The sequence below is a fragment of the Puma concolor genome, chromosome C1, assembly GCF_028749965.1.
Source record: "Puma concolor isolate L17-30 chromosome C1, mPumCon1.1.hap2, whole genome shotgun sequence".
NCBI lineage: Eukaryota > Metazoa > Chordata > Mammalia > Carnivora > Felidae > Puma > Puma concolor.
In genome coordinates, this window is record NC_141674.1 from 78869211 (window position 1) to 78890083 (window position 20873).

Genomic DNA, 20873 nt, shown 5'->3' on the forward strand with positions numbered 1-20873 from the left:
CATGATCGTAAAAATTCAAACACTAAAAAAGAATATTAAGAACTACTATAGCTATTTCACATAAAGACTATCAGTAAAATTTGAAAGCCAAGAGAAGAACCTGCAGGAATGAATACCCTGAAGGCCCAAAGGACTTCAATAATCATTAAGGAAACACAAGTATTAAAAGAATTTCTCATTAGTCTACTTCATTAGCTAAACTTTCACAGGTTAAGATAGAAGTTTCTTTTGTAAAACAGAGAAGTGTCATTGCTTTAGAGATCTGTAGCCTTTAAATATAACTTCCTAATAAATAATAGAGAAATCTGTGCTGAGAAATTTGATCACCTGGGTTAGTGTCCATGTGGACAGAGGACACATGTTCTTTGTGTGTTTGCTTGCTTTCAGTAATTACACTGGTAGCTTTTAAAAGTTTGGGTTGACTTTTACAGTTGATTTTAAAGAGACACCATAGTTTATCCTTTCTCAATTTTAATGTGTAGGAGTAAGAGAATTAATAATAAACCCTTATATTTATATGAGGTTTTACAGTTAAAAGTGCTTCCATGCATATTATTTCAGGTCAAAAAAACTTTCCCCCGTGTGTGACTGGAGGCTGAACTGTACAGACAACTACCACTTTTTGAGATTCAAAAGAATAAGAAAGGCTGTACTGAGTGTTCTGAAAGACAATCAGTCCACAACAAAGTGGAAAAAAGTCATCCACACACCAAAAAAAACCCCTAACCAAATGAACTTTGATCACTACTAGACAGGGTTTAAACCATTTAAGTGAGTCATGTGATACCAAGTGAACTGCAAAACAGATGCAGTAAGTTTCCAAGACTGAGTCATATCAGATTATAAAAGCTCCTATTTGTACATTTAGGTTTATATAATCAATCTTTGTAAAACATTGAGCTATTGCTGTTACAGTTAATGTAACATTTCTGCAAGGTATGTATAAGATATAAAATTTTAAATAACTATAAATCATTCTTTATATGAGAAGATGGACATAGTTCAATAATCACAAAGATTTCTATTTCTAAGTTCTAGAGGCTTTACTTTTTTACTCCAAAGTTTAATCAGTAATTTTGTTGAAATCCTTATATAATATTTTAATAGTTTAAGTTTTCAAAATGTAAAAGGGGAATGATGTGCTAAATTAATTCTCAATTATCAGCTTCTTTCAAAAATGAATTGTACATATGACAAAGATTAAAACTAGCCATAAGCACACAAACCAAAAGATTTCCAGTGAATCAGAACAGGAAACCAATAAAAGTGATCAATTGGAGGTCATGACTTTTTGATCATTGTACTACCTAGGCAAGAGGAAAAATTCAGACCCACAGTACTTAAAAGTAGATTAAGTTTAAAATTCAAGAGTTGTATTGAAATAATACAAAACAGACAATGCTGAAAATTGTTTTGGCTTTATGCTGAGTAAATTACTTTTAAATACCAGATAAAACACTTAAAGTTAAAAAAAAACATAGAGTCTGTGTTAAATAGATAAAATGCAATAGTTAAAACTCATTCTTTCAGAAGCAAAGAAAAAAAATGTACCCACAATAATAAGTGAAAAAGGTGGAAAGCAAAGTTTGGCACTGAAGAAAATTATATTCTGCATTTGTTACCAGAGAAGGAGAGAGGGAGAAGAAACAGGTCATTTACAAAGAACGCTTAGTCTCTCTATACTGTATACTTAGATTTATCCAGTATACTATGGCAAACAAAATGAAACTGCACTGCCCTCTTCCTGGCAGCTGACACATCTTGATAAAACTGAAACCATTAACATTATTTAGAAGGTACTCTAATGTCAATGGTGATGAGGTTAGGAATATATGAACTTCTATGTAAATTTATGACCAATTACAGGAAATAAATCACTTCACACTTGTTTCACTCTGAACTTTTAAAGCTACATCAAAGTACCACGTACATTTCATTTGATTTAACCTTCAGCTGAAGTACTAAAAAAATTCAAATATTTAGCAAAACATCCTCACGAAAATGAAGTACTTCTTTTCTATCTGGACTGAACAGTTAAGAGGAATCATTCTTCTCTAAAGCTAAATCATAGGTTTTATCAGTCTATCTAATCATTTACCCAAATTTTAAATCATTTATCTGATAAGGGACTTGTATCTAAAATATATAAAGAATTCTTACAACTCAATTATAAAAAGACAACCCAATTATAAAATGGGCACAAGGTCTGGGTAAATATTTCTCTAAAGAAGTTACAGATGGGCAATAAGCAAATGACAAGATGCCCAATATCATTAGCCACCAGGAAAATACAAAACAAAACCAAAATGAGAGGACATTCATATTTACTAGGATGGCTATAAACAAAAAAGGGAAATAATATCAAACATTGGCAAGGATGTGGAGAAACTGGAACCCTCATACACAGCTGATGGAAATATAAAATGGTACAGCTGCTTTGGAAAACACTATGGCAGTTCTTGAAATCGTTAAACCACAGTGATTCTACTAGTAAGTAATACTCAAGACAAATGAAAACATATGGTCACAATGAACTTTGTATATGAATGTTCACATCAGCATTATTTATAACAGCCAAAAAGTGAAAACAACCCAAATATCCATCACACAATAAATGGATAAACGGAATGTGGTATACCCATTTGATAGAATATTATTAGGCAATAAAAAGGAATGAAGTACTGATACATGCTACAACATGAATGGACCTTGAAAACATTATGCTAAGAAAACAGTCACAGATGACCACATATTGTATAATTCCATTAAAAAAATTTTTTTAATGTTTATTTATTTTTGAGAGAGAGACAGAGTGTGAGTGGGGGAGGAACAGAGAGAGAGGGAGACACAGAATCTGAAGCAGGCTCCAGGCTCTGAGCTGTCAGCACAGAGCCCAATGCGAGGCTTGAACTCATGAACTGTGAGATCATGACCTGAGCTGAAGTCAGACGCTTACCGACTGAGCCACCCAGGCGCCCCTGTATAATTCCATTTAAATGAAATATCCAGGGAAATCTACAGAGATAGAAAGTAGATTAGTGGTTGCCTAGGGTTGCAGGAAGGGAGCTTGGGGGAAATGAAGAATGGCTATCAATGGGAATGGTATTACTTTCGGGAGTGATAAAAAATGTTCTAACATTGTGCCAATAGCTTCACAACTCTGTAAATATACTAAAAGCCACTGAGTTGTACACTTTAAATGGATGAACCATAACTGTATGTGAATTATAGCTCAAATAAATCTGTTTATACATACATACATACACACACACACACACACACACACATACATACATATATATAAAAATCAGATAGTCATTTTATGGGCATGTTTCCAGTGGAGATATTGCCACATTGAAAATAATTTTTTTTTAAGTTTATTTATTTTGAGAGAGAGATAGATTACGTGTGCATGGGGGAGAGGCAGAAAGAGAGGGAGAGAGAGAATCCCAAGTAGGTTCTGCACAGTCTGAGCAGAGCCCAAGCAGGGCTCAAAATCATGAACCGTGAGATCATGACCTGAGCTGAAATCAAGAGTTAGATGCTTGGGGCGCCTGGGTGGCTCAGTCGGTTGAGCGGCCGACTTCGGCTCGGGTCATGATCTCACGGTCTGTGAGTTCGAGCCCTGCGTCGGGCTCTGTGCTGACAGCTCAGAGCCTGGAGCCTGCTTCAGATTCTGTGTCTCCCTCTCTCTGACCCTCCCCCGTTCATGCTCTGTCTCTCTCGGTCTCAAAAATAAATAAACGTTAAAAAAAAAAAATTAAAAAAAAAGAGTTAGATGCTTAACCAACTGAGCCACCCAGACACCCCAGCTTCATTTTAATAGATGAAAATATTTGCAGTAAAAAATTTAATGCTTTAGACAGAAGTATTAAGTAAAAGATAAATGTATTTGTAGCATTCACTTTTTGCCAGGAAATTAAAATTAACTCCTGATGGAAAAATAATTTTAAAAATACATGATAAATATATATAGCCACAGACCTACACTATTTTAAAAGCCAAACAGGAAAGGTTAGTATGCTTCTTCCTCATTCTGAGGTACTCATAGACTGCTTAGTTAAGATTGGGCACTTGCAAACCACATGACCTCATGAATGCTATCTTATCATATCACAGGTTCCTCAGACTGACCACAACAACTTAAATCAGACAGGCAGCAAAGTAGCACTAAGTCTCTGACACATATTATTTGTATGATGTTTTTAGTTGTCCAGTTCATGGGGAGTGAAAATCTGATTATCTCAAATCCAACTGCATCTGTGAGATAGGGTCCATGAAAAGCACATGATTTACTGCACCAAAGACTTCCAACCACAATTTAAAATTTTTAGTTTTTGTAAATCTGAGGGAGCTAGCTCTTCATCTTTTATCAATTCTCCTTTAGTTGACACTTAGTAAGTTTGAAGAACACATTTATAAATGTTACTAGTTTGAAAAACTGCCAATACTTAAGTTATTGTTTCTTTTAAAAACTAACATTTTATTTATGTTTTTTTTTAATGTTTATTTATTTATTTTGAGAGAGAGCACAGCAGGGGAGAGGCAGAGAGAGAGAGGGAGACAGAATCCCAAGCAGGTTCTATGTTCAGCAGAGAACCCGATGCGGGGCTGGATCTCATGAGAGATCACAACCTGAGCTGATATCAAGAGTTGGATGTTTAACCAAATGAGCCACCCAGGTACCTCTAAAAACTAGCATTTTAAAACTGAATTACTTGATGCAAAGAAAATAAGGTTTCAAAATGATTGGCTATATTTCAAAATCTTGGCATAGCTGAAGAAACTGGACTGTTACATTTAAGAATATACAGCACTAAAAACCAAGTATGAAGTATTGGGTAGTGATAACAGGAAGAAAATATGTAAATTAAACTGAAAAAATTCAAATTGGCTCTCAAATGCATCATTTGGACCAACATCTTAAAGAGAATATAATCCAAAACATAATCAAGGAAGAAGATTCTATTCTGTGGATTTCCTCTTACTTGATTAAGAAAGCTTTACCCTTAGCCATTGGATCAATCTCTCTGAATGCTATTTTCAGAATCATACACTAAAAACAAACTGATCAGGCTCTCTCTCCAGTTTCAGAAGCATCCCTGCCTACTGATTTTCCTGTATGTATGTATGTATGTATGTATGTATGTATGTATGTATGTATGTATTTATTTATTTATTTATTTATTTATAGAGACAGAGAGACAGAGAGCGAGCAGGGAAGGGGCAGAGACAGAGACAGAATCCAAAGCAGGCTCTGCCCTGTCAGTGAGGAGCCTGATGCAGGGCTCGAACTCACCAACCAGGAAATCATGATGAGCTGAAATCAAGTTGGATGCTTAAGTGACTGAGCCACCCAGGCGTCCCTTCTCTGCTTTTACAGCTGCTTCTTCTCTCTTTCCTGAGCTCTTTATTTGCCTCCAGACCTTTGAATATGATGGCCTCTGCCTAAACACTCTTTTATTCTCCTTTTCCTGGCTATTTTCTGCTCCCCTTTCAAACTTTAGGCAGTCCCATGCCCAGAGGTTTTAGGACACATTTGTAGGCCATGGCACCATGTGGTTCTAATGCAGCATTGCCCATATTGACTGTTCTCCCTACCAGTCTGAATTCCTTAACAACTGGGACTTTGACTTTTATACACCTAGCATAGGACTGGGATGGAAAGCACTTTAAAGATTATTTAGCATGACTGCTTAAGGATGCAGTAACTGAGCCAAGGTCTGAGGCATACCTGGGAGCTAAATGATGCTCAAATGCTTACCGACTGAATAAATATATGAAGTATATTGGAATCCTAAGGTCACACAGTTAATCAGCAGAAGTAGGTCTAGAATCCAGGTCTCCTGGATAAGTCCACTGCTCTATAAATGATGGTTCCCAACCACCTGCAGTAGTTCTTTTTGGAGAATAAAGACACGAAATTCAGAAACAAAAACTAAACTTCTAAACCTAAAAAACAAAATGAGAAAGAACAAAATCCTGCCATTTGCAACAACATGGATGGAACTGGAGGGTATTATGCTAAGTAACATAAGCCAACCGGAGAAAGACAAATATCATTAAGTTTTCACTCATATGAAACTTGAGAAAACTTAACGGAGGACCATGGGGGAAGGTAAGGGGAAAAAATAGTTTCAAACACACAGGGAAGCAAACCATAAGAGACTCAAATGAGTAGAACAAACTGAGGGTTGACTGGGGAGCGGGGAAGGGGAAATGGGTGATGGGCATTGAGGGCACCTGTTGGGATGCGCACTGGGTGTTGTATATAAGTGATGAATCATGGGAATCTACCTCCCAAACCCAAGAGTACACTGTATACACTGTATGTTAGCTAATCTGACAATAAATTTAAAAAAAAAAATCTAGAACTGCTATTAAGAACCTGATAAACTGCACATATATCTATAGTTTTTCCCCTCTTCTCCATCTTATGGATATGTTTAGAAATACTGGCATGACAATGAAAGGAGAAAGAGTTAGATGAAGAGTAGGGATAACCAGCTTCTGAATAAATGAAAAAAATTTTAAATAAATACTCAAATCTTGAAACCTGAGTACTTGAGTAAGTTCACTGGACTTTAAAATCTAGCTCATTTGGTTGCCCAAGTCAGGCTGAAAGAAATGATTAAGCACATCCTATTAGCTCCACTCTAAATGTCAACAAATACGTTTAATACAGTAGTCATGCTAACATCGTATTGGTACTACATAGGTTACTGAAATAGTTTGAAGCATTTATATCCTACTTTCCTCATATCTAAGATCTAAGAATATGCTATTCGATGGTGTTTTCATGGGAATGCTAACAGAATCAATCTCTTGTACCCTTATTGGATTAAATCTATTTAAGAACTGCTATAAGCAACTATAAAACCTGCCACTACAGGCTTTATAGTTAGTTCCAATTCTTTAAACATGCTTATTTTCATCTGCTTTTACTTCTTATAACCCAACTGGTATGTATTTAACATCCAGTTTCCCTCAAGTGGTTTCTCATGACTTACATTTCCAATTTAACTGTTGGAACCATTAATTAAGCAATTTACAGATTACTACTAATAGGCATTGTCTCACTATTATGCATTTGAAAATCTAGCTGTTGTCAATTAATGTAAAGTACTATGTAAAAACTTGCCACTTAGTGCCAGAAAACACAGAATTGTTCAAAGTCTAATGGAGTTGTAGAAAAAAAAGATACTGGTTATTAAAAAAAAAAAAAAAAAAGATACTTGAAAGAGTTTCCACTCGTCAAATTCAGGACAACATGAACACCAAGAGAACTGACTGAATCCATGAGTTCATAGTACAGTGTTAGGATTCTTCAAAGGCTCTAAGAAATATAAGGCTGAATAAGACACAATCTCTGCAAGGAACTTGCAGTTTGGCTTGCCGGTAAGCATCAAGGTTAGTACAACAACCATTAATTAAAACAAACAAAATTATGTGCTATGTTATCTCCCATTTCTGAACTATTTACTACTCACTGTTTGTACCAACCATACAGTCTTTGTTAAATTAACTTTCCACTTTCTCCCATTAGATTGTAAATTCCTTGAGAATAAGACTACACTGTACTTTGCATAGCATCTGGCACAATATCAGAAAAATATCCCATCTGACACAGCTTCATATCCAAGTCTGACTTTACAATTCCAATTGGTTCTGTCCCTTGGCCAGTGAGACATTATCTCTTGAGGTTATTTACTTGATTCTTTAATTCTGAGTACTGGATTCAAATCCCTCATTTCTGACTGAGTCTATATTCTCTACATTGACTGCTCACCAGATGTCATCCTAGAAATCTCTTAACTCTTTTTGAGTCGTATCCTACATTAGTTGATACTCCTAAGGGTCTTCTTTCCTGGGTATCTCATCCTCACTAGGGTCTAATTCCTTTTCTTATCCTGTTTTTTGTTTTTAATTTTCCTTTTTTTAAGTGATTTCATTATCTCTCTTTATTACTCTCTTCTACCAGACCTATCTTTTTTGTCATGTTCTCATGATTCAACTCCCATTCTTTAATGAAATTATCATAATCAGAAATACATATTTTCATTAGCAAATTTAAACATCTTGTTTTACCTATAGTAGGAACAGGATACACAGAGGCATGTAATTGGGTAGAATACTGTCCTATGAATAGAGCACAAAACTGGAAAATGGTCTAAAAGTCTTGAATCAAAAGTAAGGTGTCCTATATGGGATTATTATAGATTTTCTATGTGTTACATATTCTTTTTAGAGGCAAAGAATGAATGGAAAGATATATAGCCTTGGAGATTTTAAAAATTTAATGCAGAAACAATTGCTGGAAGTTTGGTCACAAGTTAAACAAACTCTTGCAAAAGGATGTATTGAATAGCTGAGCTAATATATGTCCGTGGGTAAGCTTGTATTTCATAAGTGATAGGCATATATGAAATTAGGTTAACTATTTTTATCTATTTCTCTGTTTCTGGGAAGGTCAAATTTGGCTATAAAATCTCAGTTGCTTCTATTTTCAGAAAATCATCTAATATTTAAAAGCTAAGATTTTAGTAGCACCCAGTGGAAACTGAAGCAAAATAGAAGGGTTAAGTCAGACCAATTCCCCACTTTCAGATGGAAGAGAAGTCCAGAACCGATGTTGGAAGAAAATACTAGGTGACAGTAGAGTCCTACTAACTAGACAGTAGGTTCCCATCTGTGAGATGTAATTAATTTTAATTTAATTAAACACTTATGGAACTCCTACTATATCTAACATGTGACAAGTAAATGGGTCGGCAGGATTGTGGTAGGGCAGTGGGATGTAGCAGAACAGAAGTCAGAATGCCTGGGCAGTAGTTCCGTCTCTTCCATTACTAGCTGTGTAACTTTGGGTAAGTCCCTTAACTCTTATACCCCAGCTTCCTCATTTATCAAGTGAAAAACTAGATAAACTTTAAGAACATGCCTGGCTTAAAAATACTATCAGTCAGAAATCTCAGCTTTAAGTCTTCCACACAGTGATATTATTGCAGACATAAAGTATTGTATAATTTTTTTATCTTATGACTTCAAATAAGATAAACTAATTACCCAAGATTTAATGGAACATATAAGAGGAATAGGAGTAATAACATTAATGTAAAGAAGTCATTAAGAATGAATTTTTTTATCTACAAATGGGGACTGTAAGATTTAAAAACAGTGCTAAACATTTAATTCAAGAGTATTAAAGCAATTTTCATAAGAGCACAAATACGATCTTGCATCTACATGAGATCTTTTGGCAGCAAAGAAAAACAATTTACCTACAGTGAGGCTTGTGTGAGCTCCTGTATGATACTTTACATTGCTCTAACTAGAGAAAGAACAAATTTAAGGGAATATGTTCTTTTATTAAGAAGTTGCCACATCAGAAACATGGCACTTTTTACTGTAACAACATACATAAAAGCTTATAACTCCATGTATTGAAATTTTTCTTAAACAATTAATTTTAAAATTAAGATTCAACAGACATCAATACAAAAGAAAACATTGTTTTTGTTCCTTATTTCTGCCTCTACCAGTACACTGTTGCTATCATAGCAATTTGTAAAAATATCAACTCTATTTTAGGTTATCCTCTGTAAACTAGGTAAAATACTGAGTTTTGCAAGATTTAAAAGGCAATAAAGACTGGTAGAAACAGTCAATACAGAATAAGCACATGGTTAAAAAAAAAACCAAAAACGATATTTCAGTTTGAAATAAAGAGGAAAAAAACAGCTGCCAGTAACTACAGAGCCAAATTACTAACCTCTTTTCTACCTTTAATATTCTTGTTTTAAAGCCTAGATGAAGATCAATGTTGAATGAGTCTCCAAGAGTCTTTAAAAAAAAGTCAAGTCCAGGTGATTTTATTAACTACTTTTAAATTGGTGCTTGCTTTGCACATATACTAAATGACTTTTAAACTGAAGAATATAGAGCAAGGAAAAAAGATTCAAACAGTTACAAAAGGGCAGTCTGTCATTTGATTCTGAAAGCTCCTCACTGGAAAAAATTCTAGTTAATAACAAATGAGTATAAATATTAAACATATTAATAATGGTCAGGACATTAAAAATGCTTTTTGGTAGATATTTAACTAAAATCTATAGCTCAAGCATATATCAACAGTTATTAAAATTTAAAAAGGAGTACTCACATATAAACATTTTTTCCTTTGAGAGAGAAAGAGAGAGAGAGACAGTGTGCAGGAGAGTGCACGTGCAAGGGTAGGGGCAGACGGAGAGGGAGAGGGAGAGAGAGAATCTTAAGCAGGCTCCACGCCCAGTACGGAGCTCAATGTGGGGCTCAAATCATGACCCTGAAATCAAGAATCAGATGCTTAAGCAACTGAGGCATCCAGGGGCCTCTATGTAAAAACATTTTCTAAGCCAAACTTCAGAATGGGCTTTGTTTAGATTTCTATTTGTTAACTCAAACTTCTAATTTTGTACTTGGCTAGTAGAAACAAAAGAAGATTCTTGTAACATATGATAACTTAAACAGCCTCCTCAACAAAGAAGACAGGAAGATGGCAGAAGACCTTCTGTGTACTGGGAACCAGCACAAAGGCTATCCTTAAAATGAAAGTTGGTTTCACCTACCTGGGTTATATATTATTTACAGCATCCTATAATCGTGTTTTATTTTTTGGCCAGGTTTGTCCTAAAATAGCTTACATTTCTCTAAGTTCTTCAGGAAGTGGCGGGGGGGGGGAGGGAGAGGGTGCTCAGTAATTGTTCAGTGACAGACAATTCCTCCTGTCAACTTCTTTCATAAATCATCCATCATTCTCTGATAAATGACAAAAAAAAATGCTGAAGAAATCTTTCTTAATAAATTCATTCTTCAAGAGGACCAGGGAAGTTTAAAATCTAATTAAAATACCTATGTTGAAATGTTCCCTTCTTAAAAGTCTCCTTTCTGGGGCTTCTATATCCACAGCTGCCAGTTTCCCTCCCAACTGACCAGTAATTTTTATCTCCTTTGCTGGCTCTCTTGGTCTTAAAGGTCAAGAGTGCCATGAACTTGCTCCTGGACCCCCTTCTCTTTGTCTATGAATAATATTAACATTCCAATGACTACCTATTTTTAGCCCTAACCTCTTTTTAGAACCTCATATTCACATATCCATAGCCCACTTCACTATTTTCATGTTCATGTTTAACGGGAATCTCAACCTTAATATAAACAAAACAGAGTTCTTGATCTTCTACCCTTCCCAACCTAAGTAAATGGCACCAATCATCCAATTGGCAAGCCAAAAATCTCTGGAGTCACTATTTTACCTTATGTCCCTCCTATAACCCATCAGCAAATTCTCAATCTCTAAAATATATCTCTAATATATTCATGTTGCTAACAATTCTATCTCTCCCATGCTTCTAAGCTACCTTTGCTCTTACCTAGACTATTTTTTTTAATAAATTTTTTTTTTTTAACATTTATTTGTTTTTGAGACAGAGAGAGACAGAGCATGAACGGGGGAGGGGCAGAGAGAGAGGGAGACACAGAATCAGAAGCAGGCTCCAGGCTCTGAGCCATCAGCCCAGAGCCCTACGCGGGGCTCGAACTCATGGACTGCGAGATCGTGACCTGAGCCGAAGTCGGACGCTCAACCGACTGAGCCACCCAGGCGCCCCTTACCTAGACTATTTTAACAGCCTCCATTTTCCTGTTTCTATTCTTGCTCTCCTACAATCAATTCACCATACAGCAGGCAGGGCAAATCAGATCACATCACTCTTTGCTTAAAACCATCCAAAGGCAGGCACATGGGTGGCTCAGTGGGTTAAGTATGGGACTCTTGGTTTCAGCTCAGGTCATGACCTCACCCTTCATGAGTTCCAGCCCCACATCAGGCTCCGTGCTGTCACTGTGGAGCCTGCTTGGGATTCTCTCCTTTCCCTCTCTCTCTGATCTTCCCCTACTTGTACTCTCTCTCTCAAAATAAATAAATAAACAAAACAAAACAAAAACATCCAAAGGCTGGGGTGCATGGGTGGCTGAGTCAGTTAAGTGTCCAACTCTTTTTTTTTTAAGTTTATTTATTTATTTTTGAGAGAGAAGAGAGAGCATAAGCAGAGGAGGGGCAGAAAGAAGGGGGAGAGAGAGAGAGAGAGAGAGAGAGAGAGAGAGAGAATCCCAAGCAGGCTCATGCTATCAGCACAGAGTCCAATGTGGGGCTTGAACCCACGAATCACAGGATCATGATCTGAGCTGAAACCAAGAACTAGATGCTTAACCAAGTGAGCCACCCAGGTGCCCCAAGTGTCCAACTCTTGATTTCAGCTCAAGTCATGATCTCATGGTCATGTGATCGAGCCCCAAGTCGGGCTCTGCACTGAGCATGGAGCCTGCTTGAGATTCTGTCTCTCTCCCTCTGCCCCCTTCTCTGCTTGCACTTTCTTTCTCTCTCTCGCTCTCTCAAATACAATTAAAACAACAACAACAACAACAACAACAAAAAAAAAAACATCTAGAGGCTTCCCACTGAACCAAGAATAAAACACAAACATTTTTCCTGGCTTATAAAGCAATATATAGGATTTTACCTTATCTACCTCTTTAATCTTATCTCCTACCATTCTTCCCCCATCCTCTACTATACTCCAGCCACATTAGTATGATTTCTCACAAAGTCCATTACATTTTCTTCTAAGATCTTTCTGCTATTTTTTTCTCTTCTGCCTGGAATGTTCTTCTCACTGATTTTTGTACATCAGGAAGCTTCTTAGCATTCCCATCACAGTTTGTATGTTACCTTATTAGCAAAGCCTTTTGTTGTAATCATTTATTCATTAATTTTTTTTTTCATGAAGTACCAACTATATGGCAACACTGTTCTAGGTGCTGGGGGGAAAGTTTCTCAATTTATTAGTTTATTAATTTATTAGTTTATTAGTTTCTCAATTTATTAGTAATTAGAGAAGTACACATTAAAACCATAATGAGAGGGGCGTCTGGGGTGGCTCAGTCGGTTAAGCACCTGACTCCAGCTCAGGTCATGATCTCATGGTTCATGGGTTTGAGCCCCACATTGAGCTCTGTGCTGACAGCTCAGAGCCTGGAGCCTGCTTCAGATTCTGAAGCACCCCCTCCCCTATTCATGCTCTGTCTCTGTCAAAAATAAATAAACGTTAAAGAAAAACATTAAAAAAAAAACAAAACCATATGAGAAACCTCTTCACAGGCAAAGAATGACTAAAATTAGATAAAGACCAACAGTCCTACATGTCGATGAAGATGTGGAACAATATGAACTGTCTTCATTGCAGCAATGTTAAAAGATCAAATTGGAAATAATTCAATGTTCACTAACAGAAAAGATAAACTGTATATTTACACAAAGGAAAATTATACAGTGATGAGACTAAACAATCTATAGCTACATTTAAAAATAACAATGGTTGAATTTCACAATTTTAAACAAAAGCAGCAAGACACAGAAGAATATATAAGAAGCCATTTATATAAAAATTAAAAACTTAAACTTGTTACCTGGGTACTTTCCTCCATGTTATACTTCTATCAAAAGTTTATAAAGAGTTCCTGTTCTTTAAATTGTTCAATTTTGGGGCGCCTGGGTGGCGCAGTCGGTTAAGCGTCCGACTTCAGCCAGGTCACGATCTCGCGGTCCGTGAGTTCGAGCCCCGCGTCAGGCTCTGGGCTGATGGCTCAGAGCCTGGAGCCTGTTTCCGATTCTGTGTCTCCCTCTCTCTCTGCCCCTCCCCCGTTCATGCTCTGTCTCTCTCTGTCCCAAAAATAAATAAACGTTGAAAAAAAAAAAAAAATTTAAATTGTTCAATTTTTATGATTATGAACCCATTATATCATAGAAAGTTAAGGATAATAGCTAGTCTATCATAGTTGATCAGACTAGAAGGTTTTCCTTTAGGAACAAACAATGAAAAAATTGTTGTTTGGTCTTACCATAAGGAATAGTTGTGGCTCTCCTAACCAACTGGTCTGTTTTCATTACACATTCACTCTGAAATGTTTAAAGTGACATTTCCCCCTTTTTTGGTGCTGAGTGCTGAAAACCTTAGAGCCTGGTTTGAGGACCACTTATTAAGAAATATATTGATAATTCTGTGGTATGCATTTTTGCATGGGTCTTATTCATGGCTCCATATTACACTCCTATAGTTTTCTGTGTCTCACAAAATTGAAGTTTGCTACTCTGCATCATTTACAAATTCGCTTCATTATGTGTAGAACAACGCAGGGTATTTATTGATCAACAAAAATGCTTTGAAGGTTTTTTCTTTTTTAAAAAAAATATATAGTTTGTTTTGGTTCTACTTCATTCTAAGTTTAATGCATTGGAGTCAACTGAAAGTCCTGATTCAAGCTTCTGCTACTTACTAGTTATGTGACTGTGGACATGTTATTTAGCCTCTCAGCTATAAAATGGGAATAATGATTTTCACAGGATAATTGTGAAGATTAAAATTGTGAAGATTAAAACCAGTATCTACACCTGGTTTACGAACTATTACTAGAAAGGGGGCGCCTAAGTCGGTTAAACATCCAACTTCGGCTCAGGTCATGATCTGGTGGTTTGTGAGTTTGAGCTCGGAGTAGGGCTCTGTGTGGACAGCTAGGAGCCCGGAGCCTGCTTCAGATTCTCTGTCTCCCTCTCTCTCTGCCCCTCCCCTGCTTGCGCTCTGTCTCTCTCTCTCTCTCCCCCCCTCAAAAATAAATAAGCATTTAAAAAAAGAGAGAAAACTTGCTCTATGTAGAAAACCTACTAAACAAATATAACTAGAATTACTTTCATGAGATCTTAAGGACATAAAGTACATTAAAACTATTATGACATCATAAAAATTCAGCAAAGCTGTTTAACTGAAAAACATTTAACTTTTAAAATAAATGAACTATCTTTAGACTGGAATAAATTTACCCATTCCTAGAACATCCACAAGAATATATCACCATCAAGAACAAATGAAAATATATAATCTATATTCAAAAACATTCTCAGATCAGCTGCTTAGCATGCATTTTCCTATAAAACACTGTAAATGGTAGCAAGGCTCCAAAGGACCCAGAGAAGCTAGTCAACTGGTAATTTGACTGAGGCATAGGATTATACTTCTCAGTATGTCTACACCTAAATTGAGTCCTGAGTATATTTTCTTTGGCTACTAAATGAGAATAATCTTCTACCTTCTTCTAGATCCCTTTCCTGGCATTCAGAAAGTATTCTGTGTCTTTAGTGATCAGTAGCTATGAGAAGACAGACCTATGTTGCAAAAGTACATGGCTTATTCAAATTTCCTAGAAACTACAATTTTGGTTTATATATCTGACTTAAGTGTTCCTGATGCCCAATCTGCCTGATAAATTTCTTTTCATTTTTCAAAACCCACCCCAGATGCTGTTATTATTTTATTCCTGTATGTTTCAAAGCAGACTATAGCATATGGCGGTTAAGTGCATGAATGGGCTTAGAGTCATATACTCTGAACTAACACTCTATTTCTATTACTAATTAGTATATGACCATGGGGAGTTATTTAATACCCCAGAACCTCAGTTTTATTACATGTAAAATGTGAATAATAATGATGCTACTTACTTCATAGGAATGTTGTGAAGATTAAAAGAAATAATGTAAGTATAACATTTAGGAGTGTCTGGCACAATGACTATTAAATGGTAACTACTAAATGCCATATTTTTCATTATGTATTGCAATTTGTTTATTTGAATACCTATCTCTGTTGTTAGACTGTGAGCCCCTTGAGGGATATGCATTGTTTCAATCTTTAATTAATCTTTAGTTCTAAACCTAGTGCCTAGTAGGAGCTGTGATGACAGACGGATGGGAGGGTAGGAGGTAAGGAAGATGGAATAAGGAACACACTTGAGTTGGGACACAGGTTCTTTTCTATGTATGTATGTATGTATGTATGTATGTATGTATTTTCTATGTATATATGAGGACAGGATGTAAGGATAAGGGAGAATTTAACCACGGCTCTTGCCACATCTGGGGCATCAAGGATTTCCACAGTGGTTTCTCTGAGGGTCTTGGTAGGGTATAAGAGTCTCCAAATTAAAAAATTTCTATGGGAAGTAGGCAAAACTAAAAGCATAAATTAGGTAGTGATGGTAGAAACTGCAGGGGTTGTGAGCCAGAGAAGGCATTTGGATGGATCACAGTAAACTGCAGGAAGTGAAGATAAATCTCCATTTGCAATGCTAGCAAGGAGAGAAAGGGAGCTCTTGCTGCTAGGTCATTTACAGAATTCACTTATTGGATGTATGCAAAATAATGTGTCAGGGAGGAACAACACAGTTAAAATATTGTCATTAATTGAGTTTCTTTAGACTTTTAAATATTGATGACATATTTTCTAATCTAATTCAACTGAGAATACCACCATCATGTGGGATAATTATGAAGGTTACTAATTATAAATATGAACTGTCTGACACAATTCTTGACCAATAGAGAGTACTCAATAAATAGTAACTACTAATGTTTTTTTTTACAGATCTACACTATATTCAGTCATAAAAAATAACCCACTTAATCCTCTCTACTATTTCATAGAGCCGACTAAGTTAAGTGATCACAATTGTTATAACAAGTACAGAATTGCTATCCCTTCAGGAAGATCAATCTGCAACATTTCCTTCAACATTTTGAGAAGTATAAAAATCAGCTAAGAAAGTATCAACACTCACATGTTCAATAATATTAATAATTGAAAGTTAATTTTTATGTTGAAAGCTAAAGATTCTGGCAAATTCTAGCATACAGGCAAAAGTTAAGTTGGAGAGATCAGACTGACTTTTGTTAAGGCCCCCCCCACCCCCCGTATTGTGAATGAAAAATCACTAGAATGAAAAAGTGATTCCTTATTTAACCCTCTTGAGAAGCTGGTCCAACAAATAGTAATGTGTATAATAAATGTACTTACAACTATTATCTTGGTTTAAACTTACACTTGTTTTCATTTATCCGTTCCTTAATTATAAAACTTTGAAACAGGTGAAGGTATTAAAATCTGCTCAGGAAACATAATGAAAATGAACCTCTAACTAAAGATCTATAATGGTTTCACTTTATCTAGGAAATTTGATCTCTTCTAGCTTTGAAGATTCACCATAAGCTGGTTCTATTTAATCTACCCTTATTTCCCACAATTTACCCACATTAATTCTTAATTCTTAAGAGTCTGGCCTCTAAACTCCCAGACCCATGCTCAGTCACTCTCACCTCTGCATTCTTGTGTGGTCTCCACCTACACTGTACTCACCCTCTTCTCTACCATGTTTTCTCACTGGGGCCTGCTTAAGCCCAGGACCTGTGTACTTTGAATAGTATGAGTATACAAAATTAGCATCTTGCCACAAGCTGTTCTAGTTTTTAATTTATACAATAACAGTAGAAAATTTAACAGTAGAAAATTCTACTCTATTGATTTTCTTTCCATGTTTGTGTAAGATGAAAGATTATTTTTCACAGGCCACACATAAAAAATGACATTAAAGTAAAACCTCTTGTGAACAGTTTTTTCCCAGTCCTGATGAGGAGAACAGCATTTTTAGGTAAGGATTATGACATGCAAAATTAATGTTTGCTGGGTGATTTTTAGACTATGCTTGGAAATACAGTCAATCCATATACAGTTTTCTTAATTTACCAACATTAAAGGTTCCTTATCACTCTAAGTCAAAATTATAAGGGGAAGATTGCTTTATTCTAGACAAAATTTCCTTTGAGAAAAACTTTTCAATACAAGGAATAATTCCTACGGTTCTCAAAACAATAAGACTTTCCAGAACATCTTATCTGTAACTTGTTCTTTCACACATAGCTTAGATCAGAACAGATTATAAAAAAGCACACAAACAAATAAGTAAAGATTATTCATAATCCTGAATCCCTCAAATGCTATCATGGTTGCAAATGACAGGAATAACCACTGAAATTTCAGGACAAGTTAAATTAAACCACATCTAAGATTTATCAACTTTGTTAATGTTTTGTTTCTTCATTCAGAATTTACTTAGATTGATTACCTCCAGGAGGTATTACCCAAAACACTCAGACTTTAACTGAAGGATGTAATACCAGGAAAGAGTAATGCCCAAACTTTTTCCTTTGAGGTTTAAATTAATTTAGTGGGCAAAATGAATTTCTTTCTTAACAAATAAGGCTTATATAACCCATTCAAATCTTATCACTGTGAATAAACCTTACTGTACAAATAATTCAAGGTAAGACACAAGCTTCTGTATTCATGTTTAGATAAATAGTTACCATTAGAAAATAATAAAAAACAAGGAAATTGACCTAAAGCCACATTAACAAAAAGTATCTCTCTAATCAAAGCACATTAATTTAAATTACTTAGGAGAGTTCTTAATAATACTATCTGAAAATTTCATGAGTTACATTTCACAGATTCAAGGTAGTGCCAGTTTAAAAAGTGTTTAGGTACTAAGAAATCTGTTAACTGATATTAGGCAAGTATCCTTTTTTTGCAATCTCAGTAATACCACCATGAAAGGAGTAAGAAGACAAAAGTAAAAAGACTTCCCTCTATCCACAACGGTAAATAACGCTAATTATTCTATAGGTGTAAAGAAAACGTCAACTGAAGTAACTTTGACACCTAGACAAACAAACTATCAAAGGTTTTCAGATTACACTAAAAAAAATATTTGCCATGCAAATATTAATTAAGCATTTTAGATCACCATAAAAAGGCTTAAGGAAAATTAATCCTCAATATTGGAATAGAACAAATTTTGGTAAAAAGAAGACAATTTTCTAAAATATTATTATTTAATTATAATCAGGGATTCACAGAAAATATTTATCAGGAAAGAGTCTGTCATAACCAGTAATACAGTGTTGTTACAATACAGAGGAAGGAAGAAAGAAATATGTGAAGATCAAAATTTTGATCACTTACCTCATGATTCAGCTCTGCTATCTGATCTTTCAGTTCCCTAATATACTGGTTAGAATCAGACTTGTTAAGCTGTCCTTGAAGCTTTCCTTCTTCTTTCTGTTTTATGACAATAAAACAAACCAAAAACAAGAGACAACTTTCACAGCATGTACTCAAATACTTTAAGATATAGGACAGCATAAGGGCATATCCTTTAACTAGCTAAATTCTGAACAAACCTGTTCTCAAACTATCTCTGAAAAGCAATTTATAGTAACTTATACTGATTATTTCTATATAATGCTTAGGGAAGTTGTTTATAACAAATACAACTTATAAAATGTACATTTTGAGAAACTCTCAGAAACCAACAGTTGAATGGTGTACTAGTGAAAAAATTACCTTAGAATTTCAAAGGCATTTTCTTACTTTGAGGATAAATGATTTTCTATCCATACCACAAGAGATTCAATGCTCAGTTGATAAGGCAGTGAGCCTCCCACAGCTACATGGGAATCAGCTTTTGTGTGGCAAACAGAGGAGAAAGAGAAAAAAGAAAAGGTTCTGCAAACACTCTTAAAAGGGGAAGGACAGCTCTGAATCTCTTGTTTAATTACCTTAGGAATGTATGGCAGGAGTCCTAGATATAGCTGATTAAAAGGTGCTCGAATCCTAACAGCTAGTTTCAGAACCATATGTGATCATTTTCCAGGGATATAAATTGGGAAGGGGGGAAGCTGCCTTTTCATATACCATCTGAAAACAAATGTGACTTTTAAGACATAGGGCTTATTAGAGAGTGAAAAATGAGTTGTTTTTTATATTGCCAGATTACTTCTAAAAGCCATGTGATGACGCTTGAAATGTTAAGAAGCTCTGATCCAGAGACAACTATTAAAACTACTGAGTAACTCCAGATACCAACAAAGTACTAGTTTACTTTTAACAGTCACCCATCACTTGGTTTCCTTCCATAAAGACAATCACAGTTGTTTTTTATTGTAATCTTCCCATGATATTTTGTACATATGTATCGAAACACATTTGCATACACACACATATTTCTACTAATACTACAGACACTATGAACACTGTTCTATACTTGCTATTATCTCTTAAGAATCCAACTTCAAGATCATTCATTATCAGTACCTACAGAGAAGATACACATTTCGATTTGAAAGAGCTTTCTAGTTTCTATAAAAGTTATCTTAGTGCTACTTGAATATTTATAGGTTTATTTTTATTTTTATTTTTTTAACGTTTATTTATTTTTGAGACAGAGAGAGACAGAGCATGAACGGGGGAGGGGCAGAGAGAGAGGGAGACACAGAATCGGAAACAGGCTCCAGGCTCTGAGCTGTCAGCCCAGAGCCGGACGCGGGGCTCGAACTCACGGACCGCGAGATCGTGACCTGAGCCGAAGTCGGACGCTTAACCGACCGAGCCACCCAGGCGCCCCTAAAACCTACTTTTAAAAAAATCTGGGGCGCCTGGCCATCCCGATTGCCATCCTTGCCATCCCGATTGCATTCTTATGTAACTTTAGTTTGTTCAAATCCTTTCAACAAGCTATTCTTATAAGCCCACTCTTTTTGTTTTTTTGTTCTTCTCCTTTTGGTCACCGGTCTTAAAAACCTTTCACTAGAATATGGCCTGCTGAAGCAGTTAACTAATATTTGTATAGATATAAAGAACAACTATTATTCCTAGAGGCTTTAAAACTTTTCTTATATGTTTGAACACATGAATATCACATATAATCACCTAAGCAAAGAACTAATTTAGGGGCACCTGGCTAGCTCAATTGGTAGAGCATGTGACTCTTGATCTCGGGGTTGTGAGTTTGAGTCCCACACTGGGTGTGGAGATTACTTAAAAATAAAATCTTAAAAAAAATTACTAATTTAATAATTATATTCCAAATGTGCCAGGCTTCATAAACATAGT

At 35.6% G+C, this 20873-nt stretch overlaps 1 protein-coding gene across 12 annotated transcripts in view; it reads right to left on the bottom strand.

The window, feature by feature from the left end:
• The window catches only part of EVI5 (ecotropic viral integration site 5), a 235403-nt gene that overhangs the window by 15497 nt on the left and 199033 nt on the right, over positions 1 to 20873 (bottom strand). For 11 of the 12 annotated variants that reach the window (XM_086717566.1, XM_086717556.1, XM_086717559.1 and 8 more), the window contains one exon: positions 18945 to 19040. The exons of the other annotated variant lie outside the window; for it this stretch is intronic. In XM_086717566.1, coding sequence (XP_086573692.1) covers positions 18945 to 19040 — 96 coding nt within the window. The remainder of the gene's footprint in view (positions 1 to 18944; positions 19041 to 20873) is intronic. 12 annotated transcript variants of the gene reach the window in all.